The 22,409-nt window shown below is 32.8% G+C and overlaps 2 protein-coding genes and 1 non-coding gene across 3 annotated transcripts; 1 reads left to right on the forward strand and 2 right to left on the reverse strand.

Annotated features, from left to right (window-relative positions):
* Nucleotides 1–10,193: 10,193 nt before the first annotated feature.
* Nucleotides 10,194–19,281, forward strand: LOC115702864 (uncharacterized). The gene is made up of 13 exons (XM_030630313.2): nucleotides 10,194–10,593; nucleotides 11,038–12,139; nucleotides 13,322–13,537; nucleotides 13,636–13,868; nucleotides 14,122–14,196; nucleotides 14,814–14,885; nucleotides 14,972–15,070; nucleotides 15,595–15,666; nucleotides 15,740–15,854; nucleotides 16,337–16,405; nucleotides 16,662–17,004; nucleotides 17,366–17,492; nucleotides 18,382–19,281. Exons 1-13 carry the CDS (start codon nucleotides 10,444–10,446, stop codon nucleotides 18,946–18,948), a joined length of 3,240 nt encoding a protein of 1,079 aa, XP_030486173.2. The 5' UTR covers nucleotides 10,194–10,443; the 3' UTR covers nucleotides 18,949–19,281.
* Nucleotides 19,282–20,024: 743 nt separating this feature from the next.
* LOC115702865 (amino acid transporter AVT3B) lies at nucleotides 20,025–22,272 on the reverse strand. The gene has a single exon (XM_030630314.2). It carries the CDS (start codon nucleotides 21,887–21,889, stop codon nucleotides 20,585–20,587), a length of 1,305 nt encoding a protein of 434 aa, XP_030486174.2. The 5' UTR covers nucleotides 21,890–22,272; the 3' UTR covers nucleotides 20,025–20,584.
* Nucleotides 20,029–20,189, reverse strand: LOC115703293 (U1 spliceosomal RNA). The gene has a single exon (XR_004009069.2). It is a non-coding gene; the product is annotated as a U1 spliceosomal RNA (small nuclear RNA).
* Nucleotides 22,273–22,409: the final 137 nt, after the last annotated feature.

Below are 22,409 nucleotides of genomic sequence, written 5' to 3' on the forward strand. Positions count from 1 at the left end.
AAAAAAGATTAAAAATTGAAGAGTAGTGTTAATTACAACCGTCTACACTTGAAATTATATGTTAAAATATTTTTTTCATTGCAATATTCGTTATAGTTATAATATTATTCTAGTAAATTTTTTTAAAAAAATTGAATAATTTATAATACCGAAAACAGAGTTTATGATATTCTAGTTTACCACGAGTGTTTAAAAAACTTCAAACTTATTTTTCGGTACTCTAAACTATTCGAAAATTTTATAAGAATAATATTGTAACTATAATGAACACCGCCATAAAAAAATATTTCAGCATGTGTTTTTAAGTACAAAAATTAACTAAGAAATTGTAATAAGAGGTTAATAGTAGCACTCTTTAAAAATGAGAATAATCACACTATATGCTATTTTAGAGTGTTTTTATTTTAGAGCATTATATGTTTACATGTAGGTGCCTTTTAATATTTCTTGCCAATTTTGAGCATGTGAGTATTTTTAATACTTTTAAACTTATTTATTTAATTTTTGTAAAAATTTATTATTCATGTTCTATATTTATAAAATATAATTTATTATTTTAAACATATTTTATTAATTGTTTTAGATTAATTATGTTAGAATTTTATGATATATTTTTCAAAAAATTAATATATAGTGTAATAATTTTTTTTTTGATAAAATAAAAAAATATATATTGTTGATATATTTTGAAAAAAAAAATAGAGAAGTCAAATTAGAGTATTCTAATATTATAGTCTAGTGTGCCACAATTTATCTCGCAAAGAGAATATCTTAAATTCGAATCTTCTATAATTTTAAAAATATATACTAAATACTGATTTGGTACATGTATTTTATTGAAATACTAATTTTGTGTATTATAGTATACTTATTTTGATAATTTATAATTTAAAATTATATATATAATGTATATTATCTTAAAATATATTTTTTTTATTTTCTCTCTTATCTACTAAGTAAGATTTATCATCTTCTATTAAAAAAAAATATTTTAATTATTGACAACTTTAAAAATTATTCACCATCATCATATATCACATTAAATTAATGACTTTTAAGTAAAAAAATAACTTTGTTCTAATAAAAAAATTAAAAAAAATTCATATGACCATTATTTATATTGAGAACACTTCACATAAAATTAGTCTTGAAAATTAGACTACATCGGATATGTGGCAAGACTACTTTAATAGATAACTCCGGTTAGAGATGCTCTAAAGGACACCTATGGTACCCAATACTTTTATGATATTATCATTATTAGTACAATTCAATATCAAATCTCATATATATTACTTTAATAAAATTTATAAAAAACAACTAATTATAAAACGTAACTTCATAGTAATACTATATAGTATACACTTGGTGCTACATAATTGTGCTCGGAATTTTATCCAGTTACTTAAATGTAACACTTATTTTCACTGTAAAAACTAAAAGTAAATATCCCAACTTAAAAAGTTACCATTTAATTCTCTTTTTGCATTTTTTTATTGCTTTTATAATTTCTAGTAAAAGTAGCTCTAACTTCTTTTATCGTTTTCTTCGCATTTGTCCCCCTCTTTAGTTGTAACATGGTACGGATGTTTGGGTCCAAGTTGTTTAATAATGACCCCTAGTTAAAAAGTAATACTACAATTAATTTTTCTCTTAAATAAAAACAACCACAATTATTGGGTAAATACCATTTTGGACCCTCTGTTTTACAAAAGTTACCAATTGGACTCTGTGTTTTGTTAAATGACAAAATGGATCCTGTGTTTTCTAAAATAGTACAAATAGGACCCTGAATTGATTTTTTGTCAAAATAAAGTTTAATTATAATACGATCTAAAAGTTCTATGACAAAACCGTTTACATTTTTTGTATCTGTTCGTATTAAGCATTGTCTTCAAGTTGGTTGCATTAAAAAAAAAAGTTATCGAAAATTAAGCTCAGGGTCCTATTTTTACTATTTTAGAAAATACAGGGTCCATTTTGTCATTTAACAAAACACAGGGTCCAATCTGTAATTTTTACAAAACACAGGGTCCAAAATGGTATTTACCCACAATTATTAATATAAATATATAGATGTGGAAATAGTAGAGGGGTATTAGTGACATAATAGCAAAAATTAATTGCTATGTTTTTTCCCTTTCTAATAAAACAACTCTTATATATGTTTGTTAAGTTATACCATTTGTAATGAAAGATTTAAAATTTAGAGCTTGATACAAAAAATAAATTCATCTTATTTTGGATAAATAATTAAAATAATATAGATTATCAATTATTAAAATTAAATCTAAAAACATTAATCATAGTTAGAGTACATTAACATTTAATTTAAGTACACACAAAAGTGGCAAAATCCATTATAAGGTCAAAACTAACCAATTGTAATATGGGGAAATCACCTTAAATCAAATATCTTAAATTCATTTGAGAAAAAAGGACATATGTATATATATATATATGAAGCTTTTACAATGCATCCATTAAAATAAATCTACTTATATATTTTTATTTATTTTAGCATTTGAAAGAATTTTTTAGTTTAATTTTTTTAACGATTATTTATGTTGTAATTATTTAAAACATTTTGCAAAATTTAACATGCCAAACACAGGTTTCAAACAGTCTGTTGCACGTGAGACTCTTTTATTTTATACGAGTGTGAAATAGATTATTTAAATCCTATTTTTAGGTCTCGTTTGGAATGTCGTATTAGGTCGTATTGTATTGTATTGTATTATATTGAATTGTATTTTATGCAATATTTTTATGTAAAACTATATGTGGTAATAACTTTTATAGACACCTAAATATATAATATTTTAGTATAAATTAAAGTTTAACATAGTATTATATAAAAATGTGATATATAATCCAATTCAATATAATACAATACAATACAATACGACCTAATACGGCGTTCCAAACAAGCCCTTAATGTATTAAATTTTTTTGAATTTTTTAAAATTTTGTATAGTATTCTATATAATTATAACGTAAATAATTATAAAAAACTTAAAAAACTCTCATAGACCAAAACAAATAAGAAATGCATAGTACATTATAGAAATTGTATATCTTAATCTAGAAACGGCTCCTCAATGGGATAACAATTTGACCTAACAATGAGTTATTAAAGTGCACAAATTGTAGCTTTTAGCCAGTGATAAACAACAGTGGAGATATTTATGGGTGTAAATAATTGGCTCTAAGCAGCAACTGTTGAATTTATTGCCTCAGTCCAAAACAAAGTTGAAATTTACACTTTTTAAGTCAATAATTTAAAGAGAACTGATATTGAGCATTATTGGTACCCAACATCTTCTATAAGTATGTCTTACAATTAGTTAGTGATATTTTATAAAAGTTATTTTTTTTTTAATTTTGTACGTGACTCAATATTTAATTACATCAATAATAATATAATTCCGAAAAACATATTGAGCATTAATAATAATTTTTAACAATTCTCCAATTTAAATTCATCTTATAAATCATGCCAATTTTCATTGAATTCGAGGTGAGGTAGATATAATACCTTTGACTTTTTCTTTCTTATTTTATTTCATTTTTAACAAATTTTGGAAAAGAGATGATGATAATATGTTCTTTATAAAAATTAAAGGCCTTTACAACTGGCCTCTTCAAGAAGATGTTGACCAATGTCTACTTTAATCACTAAAACACAAACAAAATAGTGATCTTTTTCTATAGTTGTTATATTGATTACAAAGGTGGATGGATGATATCATGATATTGTGTTATGTATATTTTTGTTAGATTTTTACAGCTATCCTATTTCTGTCCAAATATGCTACATTTTCTCATTGAATATATCATTCTTCTTTACATGCCATTTTAATTAAATTTCAATGTCATATTAGTATTGATATTAGGGATAATTTTATAATACACAAAAATTATAAAAATACGATTGTACGAAATTTTAAATATTTTTGATGATTTTTATAATTTTATTTACAGAAATACAGTATTTTGATATATTTTTTATATTAGTTGTTTTGATGTTATTTTTATGTAATTTTATAAAATATCATAAAAATATATAAAAAGAAACTTTAAAAATAAAAATGTAAAAATTTTACTAAAAATAACAATTTATATAATTTTCCCTATTATTACACAATTTTGAGCCTAATCAAACAAAACACTGAGTGGAACTAATTAGTTCTTGGACTTGCACAATTTGGCATTGGGATCTGTCTAGTACATTTTTCAAAGCTTAAAATTAGGAAATTTCAAAGGCACTTTTATTAAATCTAAGTGTAATAAATTACATTTTTATTTATTACAAATTTATGGTTGCAAATTTATTTATTTTTATTTATTAAAAATCATGTCTTATTTACTTCCCAATTGGCAATAAATACATGGATAAGAAATATGACATAAGTTTTTATTTTTTTTGGTATTTATTTTGGACAGTTTGGTGTTTTACACATATTGTAGTCCCATCACTTATTAAATTATAAAATCATTTCACATGGTCATTCATCCCATTCTTAAGATCTCACCCACTTGCCTCTATAGCTTTCATTACTATTCTCTTTAATTTCATACTTACTTATTATGTAAAAATAAAATACTATTTTTATATAATAATTAGTTTTAAAATTTTGATAATTGAAAAACAATATTAAAAAATATTTCGATATACTAGGAGAGTCACCTATATAACACATTTGAAATTATGTTGGTATTCATTAGACACAATATATAAATATATATATATTTTCAAATGATCATATTTAGTTCAATGTACACAATGAGAAATGCATTTATTTTTATTATTTTTTTAAGTATTTTCATTGAGATTTATACATACACTTACATTTTTCTAGCTCATAAAATAATAATAAACAAATAAATAAACTCTATAACTTGTTTGTTGACATTGTCTATTGGTGATGAATCTATCAAGATTTAGGATAAATATATAGAAAACAAAACCTTAAAATTTCCACTTTAAAAAAATAGATTTCAAAAAATTAAATCATTTTAAAGTTTATATTATTATTACTAATTTTACATTATTAAACAAATAGTTCAAAAGCATAATTTTTTTATATGACAATTCAAAATATTTGAAAATGTGTACTAATTAAACATTAACAAGGCAATATTATGACATATAATATTAAAAATATGTATTTTTTTTCCTCAATATATATACACACTTTAATTAACTATATAAGTATATATTACAAATGAGGTAACTATGCATATATTAATAAAAATTATTAATATATGAGAGATAGCACCACCACTTTTAAAGACTATCTATGCATATACTAATAAAAATTATTGGTTTAATGATTTTTTTTTTCTCTATTCTATAGTCACAAAATTATGGAGTCATCCCTAATTCCCTATGCCAATACGTAGTGGTTATTATTTTTTTTCTTTCTCTATTATTTAAACAAGTATATTTCACAACATATTGCCTATATATACTTTGCCTATATACGTAGTGGACCAATGTCACCTTGGAAACCGACTGTCTCTCGGTTGTTCAAGCTATGCGAAGCTCTATGTCCGTGGTTTCGATGTTTGGTAAAGTGATTAGTGAATGTAAAACTTTATTTCATGCTTTGCGTAATGTTTTCTTTTATTTTGTAAAGCGATCAGCAAATATAGTTGCTCACTCTTTTGTTAGAGCGGTTGTATCCCACCTTGATCGTCGTTTTAACTTGGACAATATTCTTATTGAGTTGCTACCTTGTTTAGTAACTGAGTTAATCGTTTTAATAAAATGATGATTTTATTTTTTAAAAGAAAAATCATTAATATAGTAGTAAGGTAAGTGTATATATATCTTAATCAAAATAATCAAATCAACATATTGTCTATATATACAACAATATTTTAGCTGTATAAATATATATGTTATAGCTAAAGAGAAGAATGATCAAGTGTGCAGTGGTGAACCCCACCCTTACCCATAATAAATCATAATCATAGTGTATGTTTTCTCATTACATTCCTCGTGACTGGCAAGGCCCCATTACCATAACTCTCACAACAATCAATACAATGTCATCAAATTCAGAATTTTTGTACTGTTTTGCTTATGTGGCGCTGATGTGTTATTTTTATTTTTATATTTTTTTCTTTAAAATAAAATTACAATCTGAATAAAAATAAGAGTCACGAACAATACAATAAGCAATCTTATTATAATAGATTGATAAAGGTAAAGAAGCTAACAAAAATTTGCATTCATGAACTATTTAACCAAAAGGAGAAAACATATTCAAGGAACTAAAAGTAGCTTGAACCGCTACTAAAGAATCTGTTTAAACTTTCACTCTTGCCCACCCTTTTGTCTTAATCTAACTAAGAGCTTCTTTGATTCCCACTGTACTCGCCAAAGCTGGATCCACTTGACTGGTCTACACAACGAGGCATCCTTCACCAATTGACCCACACTGTCTCGAGCTAGTATTTCAACACTGAACTTCCTTTCCCACGTGAAAATCACTCTATCAATATCCACCTTAATCATATCAATATTCGATTTAGTCTATAGCTCAAATTCCTCATCCAAACCTGTAGATAAAAATAATTAAGATTTTTATCTATTGAACTTTGACAAGTACCAAATTATGCTTCTTGAATTTTTTTTAACCGTTAAAAATTCTCCTGAATTATTAAGATTGTTAGATTTAAGAATTTTTTTTTTTCACTAATTCTGTAATTGTTCATGTACTAAATTTTGATATCTACCAAATCACCCCTTTAAATTTTGATATATACCAAATTATATCTCCTTAACTTTCATCTATGTTAGACTTTTCTTATTAAAATTAGACAAATTTTTTTAAATCTAACAATCTTAATAATTTAAAATAAAAAAAATTAACAGCCTTAAATATTAAAAAAAATATATATATATAATTTGATATATGTAAAAGTTGAATGGATAAAAGTCTTGAAAGAAAATTGAAACTGGTGTGTTGTGTGTGTGAGCTGTGTGGGTATAATATTAACCTTGTCATGTAGTGAGGTGGGACCCGCGAAAATATCTATGCCGTTGAAAGCGCCAAGGCCGAGTTGAATGAGAAATATCAAAGAAGAAGATATCGTTGTGCTGTGAATTGTTGGCTTGGCTCTTCTTGTGGGTATGGACTATGGACTATGGTCTATGGAGATTTCCAATCTTGATTTGTTATTTTGGGCCCCTTCTGTTGGGCCTTTTGGACTTGAGACACTGGCTTTAATTCATTAAAAAAAGAAAAATTTACAAAAATACTAAAAATACTGTCACACAGAAAAGTTTTCAAAAATACTATATTTTTATAAAACACTAGTAGAACACAAAACAGAATAACTCAAAACAAAACAACAGTAGAACAACTAAAAAACACCAGTAAAACTTAACACAGTATACTGCAGTATGAAACTTATAGAAAAACACAGTATAAAAGTAAAAAATACCGTCTGACAGTATTTTTGTAAAAAAAATAGTAAAAATCAGTATACCATGTAAATTTCCCTTAAAAAAATTGGGAGAAATTGAAAAATATCTTTTTTTTATATATATATTAACTAAATTTATTTTTAAATAAAATAATAAACTTAATGATAAATGATAAATACACTTTTTAATGTTTAGATGGTCTAGAGTCTAATGTTGCTTGACTCACATATGGATAAGAAACAACGCACCACCTACATAAAACGATGATGTAATTTTTTTTTTAACCTCCTATTTATTGAGAAACAATCTTTGTACTTTCATCAACAACAAAAATAAAAAAATTAACATTACAATCTGTTATTGATGTTTTTGGGTGAAGCGACATGTGGCATTTTGAAGATGTAATCGGTCCATGTAATACCCGACCCAAGCCTTCTAGCATGCGAAGGCCAAGTCTAAACTGGAGGTGGGCCCCAGCCCATCACATCTCTAGGAGCCTCACTTCCAAAGTAAGATCCTCTTACTCTTGGAAGCCCATTCAGCCAACCAGATAATGGAGTGAACGACGTCCTCCAAATGATTAATGAAGTGTACCCAGATGGGAAGCTTAAGAGGTACATCCAGAAGCCCTTATTGGATGACGTGACTGCTCTCAAACGCCTAGCCTACCAAATTAGATCACGTCCCTATGTCAAGGCTTGGTAGTGAATGTACCACAAAGAGAGACGGATTCCCTTTGTCCAACGACATCCCTTTGGCCTTCTTGTCTAATGTAGTTGCACACATGTGTAACACTTGTCCAAATTGCATGGGTCCTCCACTGTATGAACGCTTCTGCCCCACAACCCATAATTCTATCGTGGGCCTCAAGGTCGTGTATTTACCCTAACAATTGGCCCATTTTGCACAAAAACCCTAGCGTGTCGCGGGTATAACCTATATATAATACATTCAAAGCTTTTAAAGGCTAATACACTAACTCGTGGACTAAGGATCATTGACGCCTGATCCACGTAAATTTTTTTTTATCTTACTTTACTTAAATAATCATTTAATTTCTTAGCTCTTACTTAATTTGGTTTTTGAAAATATCGATAAATATTTTGGTGGTTTCATTAAGAGTTGTAGAAAGAATCAAAGCTACCTACCATCGAAAACAATGATGGCTACCAGAAAAAATATCGTGGAAAAACCTCCTCGGCTAGATCCTGACATCGTCACGGACAATCTTAACCCACTCCCTCCAGGGCACCCTCAGTTGAGTTAAGCGGGAGATGGGGAAACATCAGAAACTGACGACCGGAAAGATGAGCTTGCCCAACGTCGGGAACAACTTGTTAATAAGTGCCCTGATGATGAAGAAGAAGATGAAAAAGATGCTGGAGAAATTAAAGATGGCTACTACAAGGATGGATACTACTATGAACAGGATCCTAACCTGATTCGAGTACCCGACGATTTAGGTGAAACCCAACAATAGTTGGCACGTCAAGAAGAGTTTTCTCCTTGAATGGAAAAAATAATGGCTCTCCTCCAAGCAAAACTAGGTGACATAGATGAAGATTTGAAGAAGATGTTTCAGAGGAACTTATCAGCTGAGAAAATAGAGCAAACTCTATCGACATTGGAACCTCAACTCTTGTAAAGGACAAGGAGAAGGCGAAGGTAGGCGAGCCTCAAACTAAAACTATCACATCGCCCCAAGAAAAACTTGAACACGACAAATGAGCCCTTACAAATGCAGAAGGCCACCAACGCCTCTAGGCTTGGATGCTTTTCTACTCCACAAGGCAAGATTGCGTCAAACACAAGGCCTAGTATGAATGTGCCAAAGCCTAGGGGAAGGAAAAATTGCCCGATTGATTCAATTAACTAGGGCTATGGGGTGGAATAAGTTTTTTCTGAAGACAGGTGGTCTACTGTAGACCTTTAGAGACGTCTTGACGCCAAATATGAAAGAACCAAAGGAGAGAAAACGAGTCTCCGAGGGAACGACCTCCAGAATCATCTGAATGATAAGGTTCACGTATGCGAAGTTCTAAATAATGACACCGAAAAGCTAGAAGAACAAATTGTCGCTTTGACGAAGTTGGTCCAAAAGCAGAGCGGAGCTCTCTTGGACTCAAAAGACTAAAACCCAGAGCCATGGGTCAAACAAATCATCGAGGCCCCACTACCAAAGAATTTCAAAATGCGTTAGAATGAATATCGTGTGGTAATTGTTAACTTTTATATACTTAGTCCCTGTTTTTTTTTTTTTGTAATACCTCTTAATTTCATATTTATTTGTAAATTTAAAACGTCAATTAAATTTTACAATAAAATGTCAACTGAGATTACTACTTTACACTTCCAAATCAATGAAAACATATCACTTATACACATGTGTACACAATTATAATCCAATTCATATCTAACGGTGTAGCCTTAAATTTACAAACAAAAGTGATGATCATGATAAGTGTAGAAAATTAAACTATAAGGAGATTTTGCATCAATTTTGACAATTTGGGTAAAAATCCCAATAATTATCAATACACATCAATTAAGTTAGTTTTCATAATGTTTCAAAAAAAAAAAAAAAAGTTAGTTTTCATAATAATTTGTCAAAGGTTGAAGTCTGTTTTTTATTAATCACACGATATTCGTTCTAACTTGTGATTGGTCGGTAGCAGCTAATGGGCCGGGCTGGGCTGGGCCCGGGCCAGAATAATAGTGTCTTTTTTGAAATATTACAATGAAAAAGTGAGTAATTTTGTCCTAAAAAATAAAAAATAAAAAATAAAAAACACAAATTAAAATAATTTGTCGTTCATTGTTGTTCCATCACTACAGTTGTATTCATTTCTTTCTTTTCCTCTTAATCGGAGAAGAAGAAGAAGAAGAAGAAGAAGAAGGTTCTGAATCTTTCCACTCCTCTTCTCCATCTAGGGCTTTGAATTTTGCTCCGGTTGTCTAGGTTGGGTGATTTCATGTTCTGATCTGTGAATCACATTCCAATCATGACTTCGCCGCAGAACCAACCGGTGAATGTGGATCTATTCGATGCGTATTTCCGGCGAGCTGATTTAGACCGCGATGGCCGGATTAGTGGCCAAGAAGCTGTCCCTTTCTTCCAGGGCTCTGGTTTGCCCAAACAGGTCCTTGCTCAGGTAATATTATTGTTAAATTTTGTATGCGTATTTGTGTATCTTAGTATGTTTATATGTGTTTCTGTATGTATTCTTGTGTTATTAGAGTCGGATATTGTAGAATTGAATTGAGATGGAGTTTTGTTGTAGTGATATAGATCGGAGTGTCTGAATTATTAGTCTATTTATGGTTTTAAGTGATGAGATTATCTTGATTTGGTACTCTGGTCTAGGCTGAATATGATTCAATTATTTAGTGGTTTGTATTCAAGTAAATTATAGCTCGATTTTGTGCTTATCTGATCCTATTTTTATGCTGTAATTAATCTCCTACAATGTATAACACTGGGGTTGGACAATAATCATTATAAGTTCATTTAATTTGTTTTTGGATTTGGTGAGATTTATTGTAAGAAAGATATGCTATAGTTCAACTCTAGTATTTATAGTTTTCGTTTTTGCCAGATATGGGCATATGCTGACCAGAGACAGGCCGGTTTCCTTGGTCGTGCTGAGTTCTATAATGCCCTTAAACTGATTACTGTGGCACAAAAACGTGAACTAACCCCAGAGATTGTGAAAGCTGCATTGTATGGTCCAGCTGCAGCAAAAATACCGCCACCGCAAATAAATTTTGCGGCCACACCTCAACCGCTGCCTGGTTCTGCTCCACCAGCATCTACCACTCAGGCTCAGAGTAGTGCTGTCACTCCGACATTATCACCAAATACTGGATTAGGAGGGCCACAAGTTAATGTAGGCGTGAACCAGCATATTTCTCACGAAAGTAAATTAATGAAGCCTCCACTACCCACATCTGCTTCATCTTCTCAACTGACTGTGGCCAGCCAAGGATTTCCTAGGGGAGGTGCTGTGGCTGGGCCTCGTCCTCTAAGCTCAAGTTTGCCAAGTGATTGGGCCAGTGGAGGTACTGTTGGAACTCCTACCGTAACATCACAAGTCCAAAGTACAGGGATTAATCCCTCCACAAGTTTGGATGGATTTGGGATTGCAACATTAGGGCCAACAACTTCCCTACCACCTAGGCCACAAATAACTTCTGGGATGAAGCCACAAGGTCCTACAGCTACTAAAGAAGTGAATGGGTTTGCTTCTGACTCATCTTTTGGAGGTGATATGTTTTCTGCAACCCCATCACAACCAAAGCCAGATGCTTCCATTGCATTTACTGCACGCAATTTACCTGCCTCACAGGCCCTTGTTCCAAACTCTGTTGGGTCTCAGCCCGTAGTTAGACCACCCGCCCATGTTTCAGCACAGAGTATACCAACACGTCCAACAGCTGGTGTTCAGTTTCAGCCAGCTCAGTCACTTGCCAGACCAAACAGGGAGGTCTCAGCTCAGACTACTTCTATATCTTTACCTGGAGTCTCACCTACAACTGGCAACTCTGCAACTAGTCAGCCCCAATTGTCATGGCCTAAGATGACTCAGACTAATGTTCAGAAGTATACAAAAGTATTTGTTGAAGTAGACACAGACAGAGATGGGAAAATTACTGGTGAACAAGCACGCAATCTATTTCTTAGTTGGAGATTGCCTAGAGGTAGGATTTCCCTTAATTGTATACATAAATTCGGGACTTTTATTTCTAAATCTGGATAATTTTATCATTTTATAACCAAAGACTTTTGCTGCATACATTTCTGTTTTATATTTCTATGACGGAACACATTGAAATATTGTTATCACTTTGAAGAATTTTTTGAGTTTATCTTTAGATCTAGATTGCATGACCTTTTGCAAAAATATTAGAAATCAAAGGAGCTTAGCTCTCGCACATGACTCGGTCTTGATTCCTTTGATATATAATCACAATGTCATTTCTTAGTTTTTGTTTGTTTGTTTATGTCTTTGGTTGTCGGTTTACATATGCTATCTTAGGTATATTCTTCTGTGAATATATGTGTATAGCAGTTTAATTTAATTTGACATGTGAAACCATTTGAGTATCCTTTGTTTGGACCATATCTTTGTGTATTCCACATGTCAAATCAGATTGATGCTACCCGCTTCTCACTTCCCAAGGGTCACTCATCATTCTTACCTTCCCTCTCTCTGCCTATGCTTGCATATAATAGGCTGTTAATTATAAGCTGATAATGTTTGATTTACTTCTGGCAGTGGTTGATGTTCATGTGTGCATGTTATTTGGATTAGAAAATGGGCTTCTCACTCTGAAAGTGGGGTTTATATAATCTTTAACATTATGTTTGGTTGAAAGAAAGAAAAACAAGGAGGGATAGAAAATTAAGGTGATAGGAAGGAAAGTACATTTCTCTTTTGTTATTTGGTAAGAAGGGAGGAAAGGAATAAGTGTAAAAGTAAAATTACAATTTAACAATTTTATATTAATTATATTGAATTTAAAAACAAAGATAATAAGTTTTCCAATTTGAGAGGGAAGAATATTGGTGGACCAACTCTTTTATTTTTTTCTCTCCAATTTTCTCTTCCATCCTATTTTCATACCAATCAACCAAACAAACAATTTTTTATTCACTCCACTTTTGTCTCTCAACTTTTCTTTCCTCCCATTTTTCTCTTCAACCAAACACAGGGTAAGTTTTTAGTACACATGCCATGCTCTTATTGTTCCATTCCGTTGAAAGCTGTGAACCCAGAATTCTAATACTGTTCGATCTTGTCTTGTGTGTCTAAATTACATATTATGCGTTTGCATTGAAAGGTTCTTATGAAAGGTTTTTTAATTGTTTGTATCTACCAGAGGTTTTAAAGCAAGTATGGGATTTATCGGACCAGGATAATGATAGCATGCTATCACTTAGGGAGTTCTGTATTGCTTTGTACTTAATGGAGAGGTTTAGGGAAGGGCATCCTCTTCCAGCAGCTCTTCCAAGTAACGTGATATTTGATGTTTCTAGTAGTGTTCAACCTACTAGTAATTACAGCAATGCTGGCAATGCAGCTTGGAGACCATCTGGTATCACTCTAAAAGGATAATTTCTTGTGAATATAGAATTCTACTTTTGTGAAAATTCATTTTCTTGATTTAACCCTTTTATTCTTCTATCCATTAAGGTTTTCAGCAACCAAATGTTGTGCCTGGCCCTGGTGCTCAGCACATGATGCCTCCAGTTGGACCAAGACCACCAGTACCAGTTGCTCTTCCCAAGGCTGATGAGGAGCCACCAGTCCCTCAGCCAAAATCAAGAGTTCCGGAGTTGGATAAACACTTCGTGGATCAACTCAGTACAGAGGAGCAGAATTCACTCAATTCAAAGTTTAAAGAAGCGACAGAAGCAGATAAAAAGGTACTTCTGCAGTTGCCTTCCCACAAACTTTTCATGAATGCTTATGTCAGTTTTTGGACTCTTTTTACGAAAAGAGTTTATTATGCATAAAGTTGTCTTCGATTAGCATTTGGTTGCACCGCTAGTTATATATGTATCTCTCAGAATTTCCTTATTGAGTAGAGGTTGATATATATTGCTATTTTTAGTAGGAAATTCTACATTTCTTTAGGGATAGAATTCTATTGACTCAGCTGTCTTATTGTTATGGAAGGTGGAGGAACTGGAGAAAGAGATTTTGGAATCAAGAGAGAAAATTGAGTTTTACCGTACAAAAATGCAAGAACTTGTAAGTCCTAATTATTATTATTATTATTATTATTATTATTATTTTTTCCTGCCTAAGGAAGTCGGGCCCTTGTATACAATTGGCTGAGGAAGAGTGTTTTTTTCACCAGTTACTAGTCAAATGTTTTATCTTGGCAGTTTTGGCTCACAATTAATAATTTGCAAAAATCTGTTACATTATTTTCTCATTGGAAATAGTAGGATGTTTTCTGACTTTCTAGATGAGACTCTCCTTCATAGCCTGACAAGTACCTTAAATAAATAATTGATTAGCGTCTTTCAGTAGGACAATGTTTATTCTCATATTAATTTATATATGCGCCATTAATGTCTACTCTTTCCACGTCTCTTTTTTGCTCCACAACGAGATTCTAATATTGATGTCAAGAAATGCAGAACACGTAGAACCCCTGCTGTTGTTAATCTCGCTATACACACTGATGCTTCTGATTAGTACTTATCCTGTATATATATAAATATATTTTTTAATTGCCGTATATTTTAATGTCAAATCTTAATATAACTGTGAGATGAAACATTTGCAAGAAATTTGACTTGTACACTTAAAAATATTGAATCTTTCTAAGATGTTACCTAAATTGCATTTCTCCAATCAAGGTTCTCTACAAGAGTAGGTGTGACAATCGTGTTAATGAGATTATGGAGAGGTCATCAGCTGACAAAAAAGAGGTATACTGTTGAAGGATTGACTTGCATACATTTTCTCATTGATTAAGTTTATTTTGTGTTTGATGTTGAGACTGCATATTTTGCAGGTTGAGTCCCTGGCGAAGAAATATGAAGAGAAATATAAACAAAGTGGAGATGTAGCCTCCAAGCTCACTATTGAAGAAGCTACATTTCGCGATATCCAGGTATCAGGCTTTGTTATGGTGTTTGGTGCAAATTGATAGCCTTAGTGGTTCTCTTTTGCCAGTTATTCAATTATGTGTTTGTTTTTTTTTCCCTTTCTAACTGTCAAATTATTAATGTTTTAAATTGATCCAATATCTGAAGAGAGAGTTACATTAGTAAGTACAACTAAACGATCAGCATTGGGTTCATTATCTGTACTTATCATTCACAATGATCATTTTTTGCATTCCTCTCCATGGTCTCACATTTACTTTGGTTACATTAAATTGATCCAATATCTGAAGAGAGTCACACTAGTAAGTACAACTAAATGATCAGCATTGGGTCGGTATCTGTACTTACCATTCACAATGATCATTTTTTGCATTCCTCTCCATGTTCTTACATTTAGGTTTCATACTTTTACTTGTACAATCTATTTTCCCGTGTTTCATTGTATTTCCTCTTAAATTATTTCATTCATGTGCAAATTTATGTGCATGAAACTTTCATTATATAACCCAAACTTCATGTATACATGTAGGAGAAAAAAATGGAGCTGTACCAGGCTATTGTTAAGATGGAACAGGATGGCAGCGCTGATGGAGTCCTTCAGGTAAATTTGAAGGTGGTTCTGACCAATGAATATCTTTTCAGACTTTGTCTAAGTTGTGGAGTGAAACTTTCAGGCTCGTGTTGATCGTATTCAATCAGATCTTGATGAACTTGTGAAATCCCTCAATGAGCGTTGCAAGAAATACGGACTACGTGGAAAACCCATAACTTTGACTGAGCTTCCTTTCGGTATGGTATTTATTTTTAAGTTGGTTCTGTTGTAGGTTCCAGAATCTGATTAATGTACCACCATCGAGGATCATTTGAAAATACGTGGAAAGTTATTGCTATGCTGGATCATTTGTGTATGCTGATCTAGGGGCAATTTTCGTCGTCTGAATGATTTAATTTTTCAGATATCATTGGTTGGTATTTGAAATAGGATAGTATTTCCAGTGCAAGTATTGTTGCCCAAGTTCTTGGCAACTGTGGGATGATCAATGCTTTACACGCGCGTGCACACACACACACTCGCATATGTTCATTTATGCACATGTTTCTTTGCTGCATTTTATAGGATCCTCATATATGTTATGTTTCTAAACTTCTAAGTTATGCTTGGATTCTTACTTCTTATAGATAGATATAAAGTGTTTTCACCTAAGTCAATAGTTTATTGTCTCCTATCTCTTACTTGCTGTATCACGCACTCTTTTTTGTAAAACAAACAGGCTGGCAGCATGGGATCCAAGAAGGAGCTGCTGACTGGGATGAAGATTGGGACAAGTTTGAAGATGAAGGTATATTATAACGGTTTACAAATTTTTTTAGGCAATTTGTGTTAAGATAATGCCACTATTATTTTACATCATGTCCATGATGTAGAGAACTGTCATGTCATAGTGTCAACTTATCACTGTACCACTTAGTTGACCTGAACTGATCAATCACCTGCATTTGTTTTAATCTCGTATTTTCATGATGTGACGCTTTGGTGTTGGGACTTAATTCTTGTAAAGGAGAGGTTCATAATGATGCTAAACTTTGTTTTTTCAGGATTCACTTTTGTCAAGGAGCTCACCCTTGATGTGCAGAATACCATAGCACCTCCAAAACAAAAATCCACACTGTCTCAGATTAAAGAATCCTCAGTAGTTGAGAGTCCAAAAGCTGCTACTTCACCCGACTTGGATGTCAAATCTGATAAGCCGGAGAGTGTGGATGAACGGGTTGTTGAAAATGGTTCTGCTTCTGCACATGATAAAATTGATGACTTGGCCAAAAGCACTCCAAACAGTCCAATTGGAAGCAGTGTTGCTGGAAGTCCATCTGGAGAATTTTCAGATTTTGGAAAGACATTTGGTTCAGAGACCTCACCTCGTGATAAGGAAACTCATAGGTATTTTGTAAAAACCAGGACTTTATCTTTCTACACAGTAAATATCTCCATTACTGATAACTCCATAGTGAAGTTTCTAAGTTTGAAATATTTAGTCAACCTACTGTGGAATCTTATATTTAAGATTTTAAACTATCAAGACATCTTTGACATAGAGCCTATCATCAGATTTTGATTTGATTTGGATAGAATTACCCCACACTCATTTGCAGGGTGATATTTTATCATTGTGTTTTTAACTCTGGTTTAAAGTTAATTTATTTGATAGTGCAATAATATTTATTCTCTTATTTACTGGTTAGCTCTTTTTGTCTAAATTTTGAATTTTGAAAAATTAACTAGTGCATATCAATTTATGCAGTGATCTTGGTGGTGCTGGGTCTCTATTTTCTGGTGATAAGAGTTTCGACGAACCAGCATGGGGTACATTTGACAATAATGATGACTTGGACTCAGTGTGGGGTTTTAACTCAGTTAGTACCACGAAGGTAAGTTGACAATTTATTTCAAAGGCAGTTGTTATCAGAAGGTTGAATAGCACTGATTCTGATATATATTTATATAAACAATATAGCATTGACCCTAGACAATTTTTTCTACCTATCTATCCTTTTACTAACTTTTAGTCAGAATCATATTTCAAAATTCAGCTCAAATGGATTCCCTTCCATCATTGGTAAGGATGGCTGTGCATATTATGGAATTAGCTAAACTTAACACCAATTTTTCACCCATATTCATCCCCCATTTCCCAACATTCAAACCTGGAATCTGTATAAAAACATCTAATATTTAAAAACGGTGTCATCTGCAAATTGTGAATGAGAAATTTAACACACTACCTCACGAGAAACCTTCAAACAGACTTCTAGCTTTTTTGTCTTATCCAATCACCTTCCCAACGATAACAGACCCTGATCTCAGCCATTTCAAACTTTCAATTATGCTGCCAGGACTTTTATTGATCATCACCAAGTATGGAAGTCACGAAAGACACCTCATTACCCTAGACCTGTATTTTATTTAAAGTTTCTTCTCCTGAACAAAAGCTAGAATTGGCCATTCCACATTGTCAATGTTTTTTCAAAATTTTGTTTTTTTTCAAAGTCAATTTTGAAAACCACTCCCTTCTTGCCAGTGCTCGGTACTAGCTGACATTTCTAGAATATATCTTCTTGTTATAAAGGCGTTATTTGATTCTGAAATAGTATTCCCAGAACTCCTCATAGTTTTTAGGGGAGAACTTTGACCAAATCAGTGGTGTAAACTAGTGAATAAGCTGATTGGCCTGAATTTATATAATGTATTTGTTTTTAGTTACTTTATTGTGCTCTAGTTAACATCTTTGCTTCATATCTTAATTTCGCACTAAAACAGGATAACAAGGATCATGAAAGAAATGGTGACAACTTCTTTTTTGGGGATGGTGATTTTGGCCTCAATCCTATTAGAACTGGGTCCTCCCCAAAAGCCAATGCTTTCTCACAGAACAGCCGGCCTTTCAGTTTTGACGATTCTGTTCCGAGCACACCCCTCTACAATCTAGGCAATTCACCACCAGGATTCAAGGAGAGTTCAGAACCATCTTTTGACAGCTTCTCAAGGTTCGACTCTTTCAGGAGCACCAATGACAGTGGATTCTTTCCTCCACCAAGTGACACATTCTCAAGATTTGATTCAATGCGCGGCAGTAGAGACTTCGACCAAAGTCATGGATTCCCATCTTTCGATGAGCCAGATCCTTTTGGATCATCCGGGCCGTTTAGGACTTCACTGGATAGTCAAACTCCAAGATCAGACCCTTTTGGTTCTTCAGGACCGTTTAGGACATCACTGGATAGTCAAACTCCAAGATCAGACCCTTTTGGTTCTTCAGCGCCGTTTAGGACATCACTGGATAGTCAAACACCGAAAAAAGGCACCGACAGTTGGAGTGCATTTTAGCCGGGTAGTAGTTCTTGCTCTTCTTTGTGTTTGCTTCTTATTATTCAAAGCGACTTACTATTAGCACCGTATATAGATGATATGCCGTCGTGTGGGATTGTTTTTCCCTCGCGTGAATACCATATTATATAGTATGCCGCCACTGATTGTGATGTAATTTTGTATTCACCTCGTGTAATCTTCTCCCCCCCTTTTTTTTCAATTCTTTTTTATTTGTTGAGATGGAAATTCTCCTTTGATTTTTGAGCATTACTTCGGTACATTAATGAGTATATTTTCCTATTGAGTTGTGCCATTTTTATCCCCAATAAAAACTCTTATGATTTTGTCCTACTTAAGAGATGTGTTTATCTTGTTCATTTTCTTGTATGGATATAAATGAAAGATGGTCAAGAATCAAGTAGGCAAATCCTCTTTTTATATCTGTATATTTTGACTTGAAATTTTCCTTAAGGCACTTCTCTTCTATAAATCAACTGTAAAATCTTAAGAAGCTAAAAAAGGTTTCACCTCAACTGTGTATTTCGGTGGATAATATGTAGTTAACCTTCGCAATTAGATTGTCATCTAGCTAAACTACCTTAAAACTATGTTTAGTGAGAGAGGGAAGGATAATAGTGAGAGTTTAGAAAAAGATAGAGAGAATAACAAGACTCGAGCTATATTGTAGCTCATAGGGTCCCCCAAATTTTTCTTTTACAATTTTCTTTAGTGATAATTTTCTAAATTTTACTTATTTTTATTTTGTTTTTGCATGGTGCCCCTCATAAATCAAGTTGTATATTTAAAGAAATGGAAATTTTTCTTTCAAATTTGTTTAATGGCTCCCTCCAAGATTTTGTTTTTGCATCTTAATGCCCCCCTCAACTTTTTATGAAAATTGTTATTTATTAAAATTACAGGCTCCTTCAGAGAAATTGAATTTTTACAAAGCTCGTAATTCAATCTACACTCTCTTTCTGCCAAAAAGTAAAAAATTACACTAGAGTAACAAATAAATTATATCAAAAACAAAGATTATGTTTCCTCTTAAATGAAGAAAGCTTAAAACTAGAGAAGAAAAATTGAACTAAGAATTGAGGAGGGGCCGCGCGAACGCAGGCCCCCACTACCACAAATTATGACGTTGGCTCTCCTACTTGAGGAGACCATAAGCTGGCACCCCTCCTAAGTGCAATGGAGGTCACCAGCCTAGGCCATGGGCCTTCTTGATCACCCATTGACCCCGTCCAGGTAAGTATGTTACTCTATCCTTCTTCCTTCTTTTTTATACTCTCTTTCTCTCTATCCTCTTCTCTTACTTTCCATGTGGGACTTTTTCTATTCTCACCCAACCCAACTACACCACTTTGGAACCTCATCTCTCTCTCTCTCTCTCTACCTTGTACAACTAATCAAACATAGTTGTTACTACGTGTTTCTGTATATTACTTACTTAGTTGTTGCCACTTAATTTGCAATTACAGATAACCACCCATTTGTATCAAGAAAAAATAGGAAGAGAATTGTTCATTAGATTGAAATTCATACTTAACAACTCAAACAATTCAAAATTTACAAATGATAATAGGAAGAGAACATCAATACATTGGTATAAGCTTTTATAGTTCAAACCGGTTACAGATTGATTATATATCTACACTTTAGCAGCAAACATTTCTTGCAAAGCATACCAAGTTCCGGAAACTCCAAGACCAATGCCCAAAACGAAAATAGTCACATCAGACCACCATGCAGTTCGATTCATGTCATCCTTGAATACCAGGAAATGAAACAAAGAAGGCAAAACAAACCCCAATGCACAGCAAATCCCACTGCCTACCAAAGACAAGAAATCAGCAAAGTTTGGGACCAACAAAGCCACCAAAGTCACAACAAAAACCGAAAGCCATCTTAACCACAGGCAGTACCTCCCACCCCAAAACCTCCTCTCAATGATCTCATAAACCGGGTTCATCATTATAGGTAAGGTAAAAAATAGATTCACACAAAGTCCAAGCTTGATCAAGATGCTAATCAATCCTGCACCCAAGTTAGCAGTGATCATATCTTGTGTTTCATCCCCATAAGCAAAGTAACCCAAAGCTCCAAAACTCCCATACATTATTGATATGAACCCCATTGTAAAGGCTAATACTTTACCATATTTGTTCTTCTCTTTCATCTCAGATTCCAATGGTAAACACATTCCAATCCCTTCAAAGGAGTAAACAATCACACCTAAACCATACAAAAACTCAGAAAACCCTGAAAAAGCCCTCACCACAGGCCTATTACTCAACAAAACAATAACTTCTTCAATCATCACAACACCCATTGCTCCAAGATCAACCACATCAGCCAAAATGCTCAAAGGGGCAAGATGGGTCAATGTTGGAATTGAATTCAACCCTAATTGGAAAGGGAAACAACCCCATATGTAAAAACTCTTGGGATTCAACCCCAATATCTTGGAACTCAAAAGGGTCATAGTAGTTTTCAAAGATGTAGTTGGTGAAGTTAAGAGATTAGCCATAGTATTACCTATGAAGATTAGATAACCAACACAAAACCCAGCTTGAGCTAAGATTATAAGAACATCAACCAATATTCTCCCAAATGAGCCACAAACAATGAAACCCAAATCCCCAAAAGATGATATCTTTGTGAACCCATCAAAGGATTCGAGTCTCCGGCGGGTGTAGACCAACAACATCATGCATCGGTGAGTAAGAGCGGCCACGCCGAACATCGTAAGGAGACTCAATACCCAACCTGTTCTCATGAAGGTGTACGGTAAGCCCAGTACACCAGCACCAACTATGGCAATAAACACATTAGCAAATGTCTTGCCTTGAGATGATAATGATTTTTGGCTACCGAGTAAGGGCGTGTCCTCCCTCGGCGGTGGTGGAGCTTTTAGGGCTTGGGATGAAGATCCTGCTTCTTTATCAAACACCATTTTTGACGTATAAATCGAAAGAAGATTCGAAATTCTCTATTGAGAAACTGAATATAGTTTGATTGAGGTTAAAAGATTCAAACTTTATGAGTCATCAGGGGAATTGTAGAGATTTAACAAAAGAAGATCTCAGAATATACCAAGTAGAATCGTTATTGATAGGAGTGGATTCTTGGATATTGAACCATGAAAATGGTTTTGATATTTTTATGAATGAACATTGAAAATTGAAAATATTTAAAGTTAAAGAAACAAAAAAAGACAAATTCAGACTTGTCAGAGTCAATTACAGCAATGGGTAATATTTTATTTGTAATCAAAGACACGAGGGCCACATGAATTAGGAAGATAATTACATGATTTAACATTTTTATACCTAGGACGATGTAAATTACCAGCTTCTAATTTTTTATTTAAATAGAAAATGAAATAAGAATTAGGAGGCGTTTGGTTGGGAGGAATGAAAATATACGAATGGGAATGGGAATGGGAATAGTAATAGAATGGAATAAAATTTAAA

Source organism: Cannabis sativa, chromosome X (assembly GCF_029168945.1).
Source record: "Cannabis sativa cultivar Pink pepper isolate KNU-18-1 chromosome X, ASM2916894v1, whole genome shotgun sequence".
In the NCBI taxonomy this organism is placed as follows: domain Eukaryota; kingdom Viridiplantae; phylum Streptophyta; class Magnoliopsida; order Rosales; family Cannabaceae; genus Cannabis; species Cannabis sativa.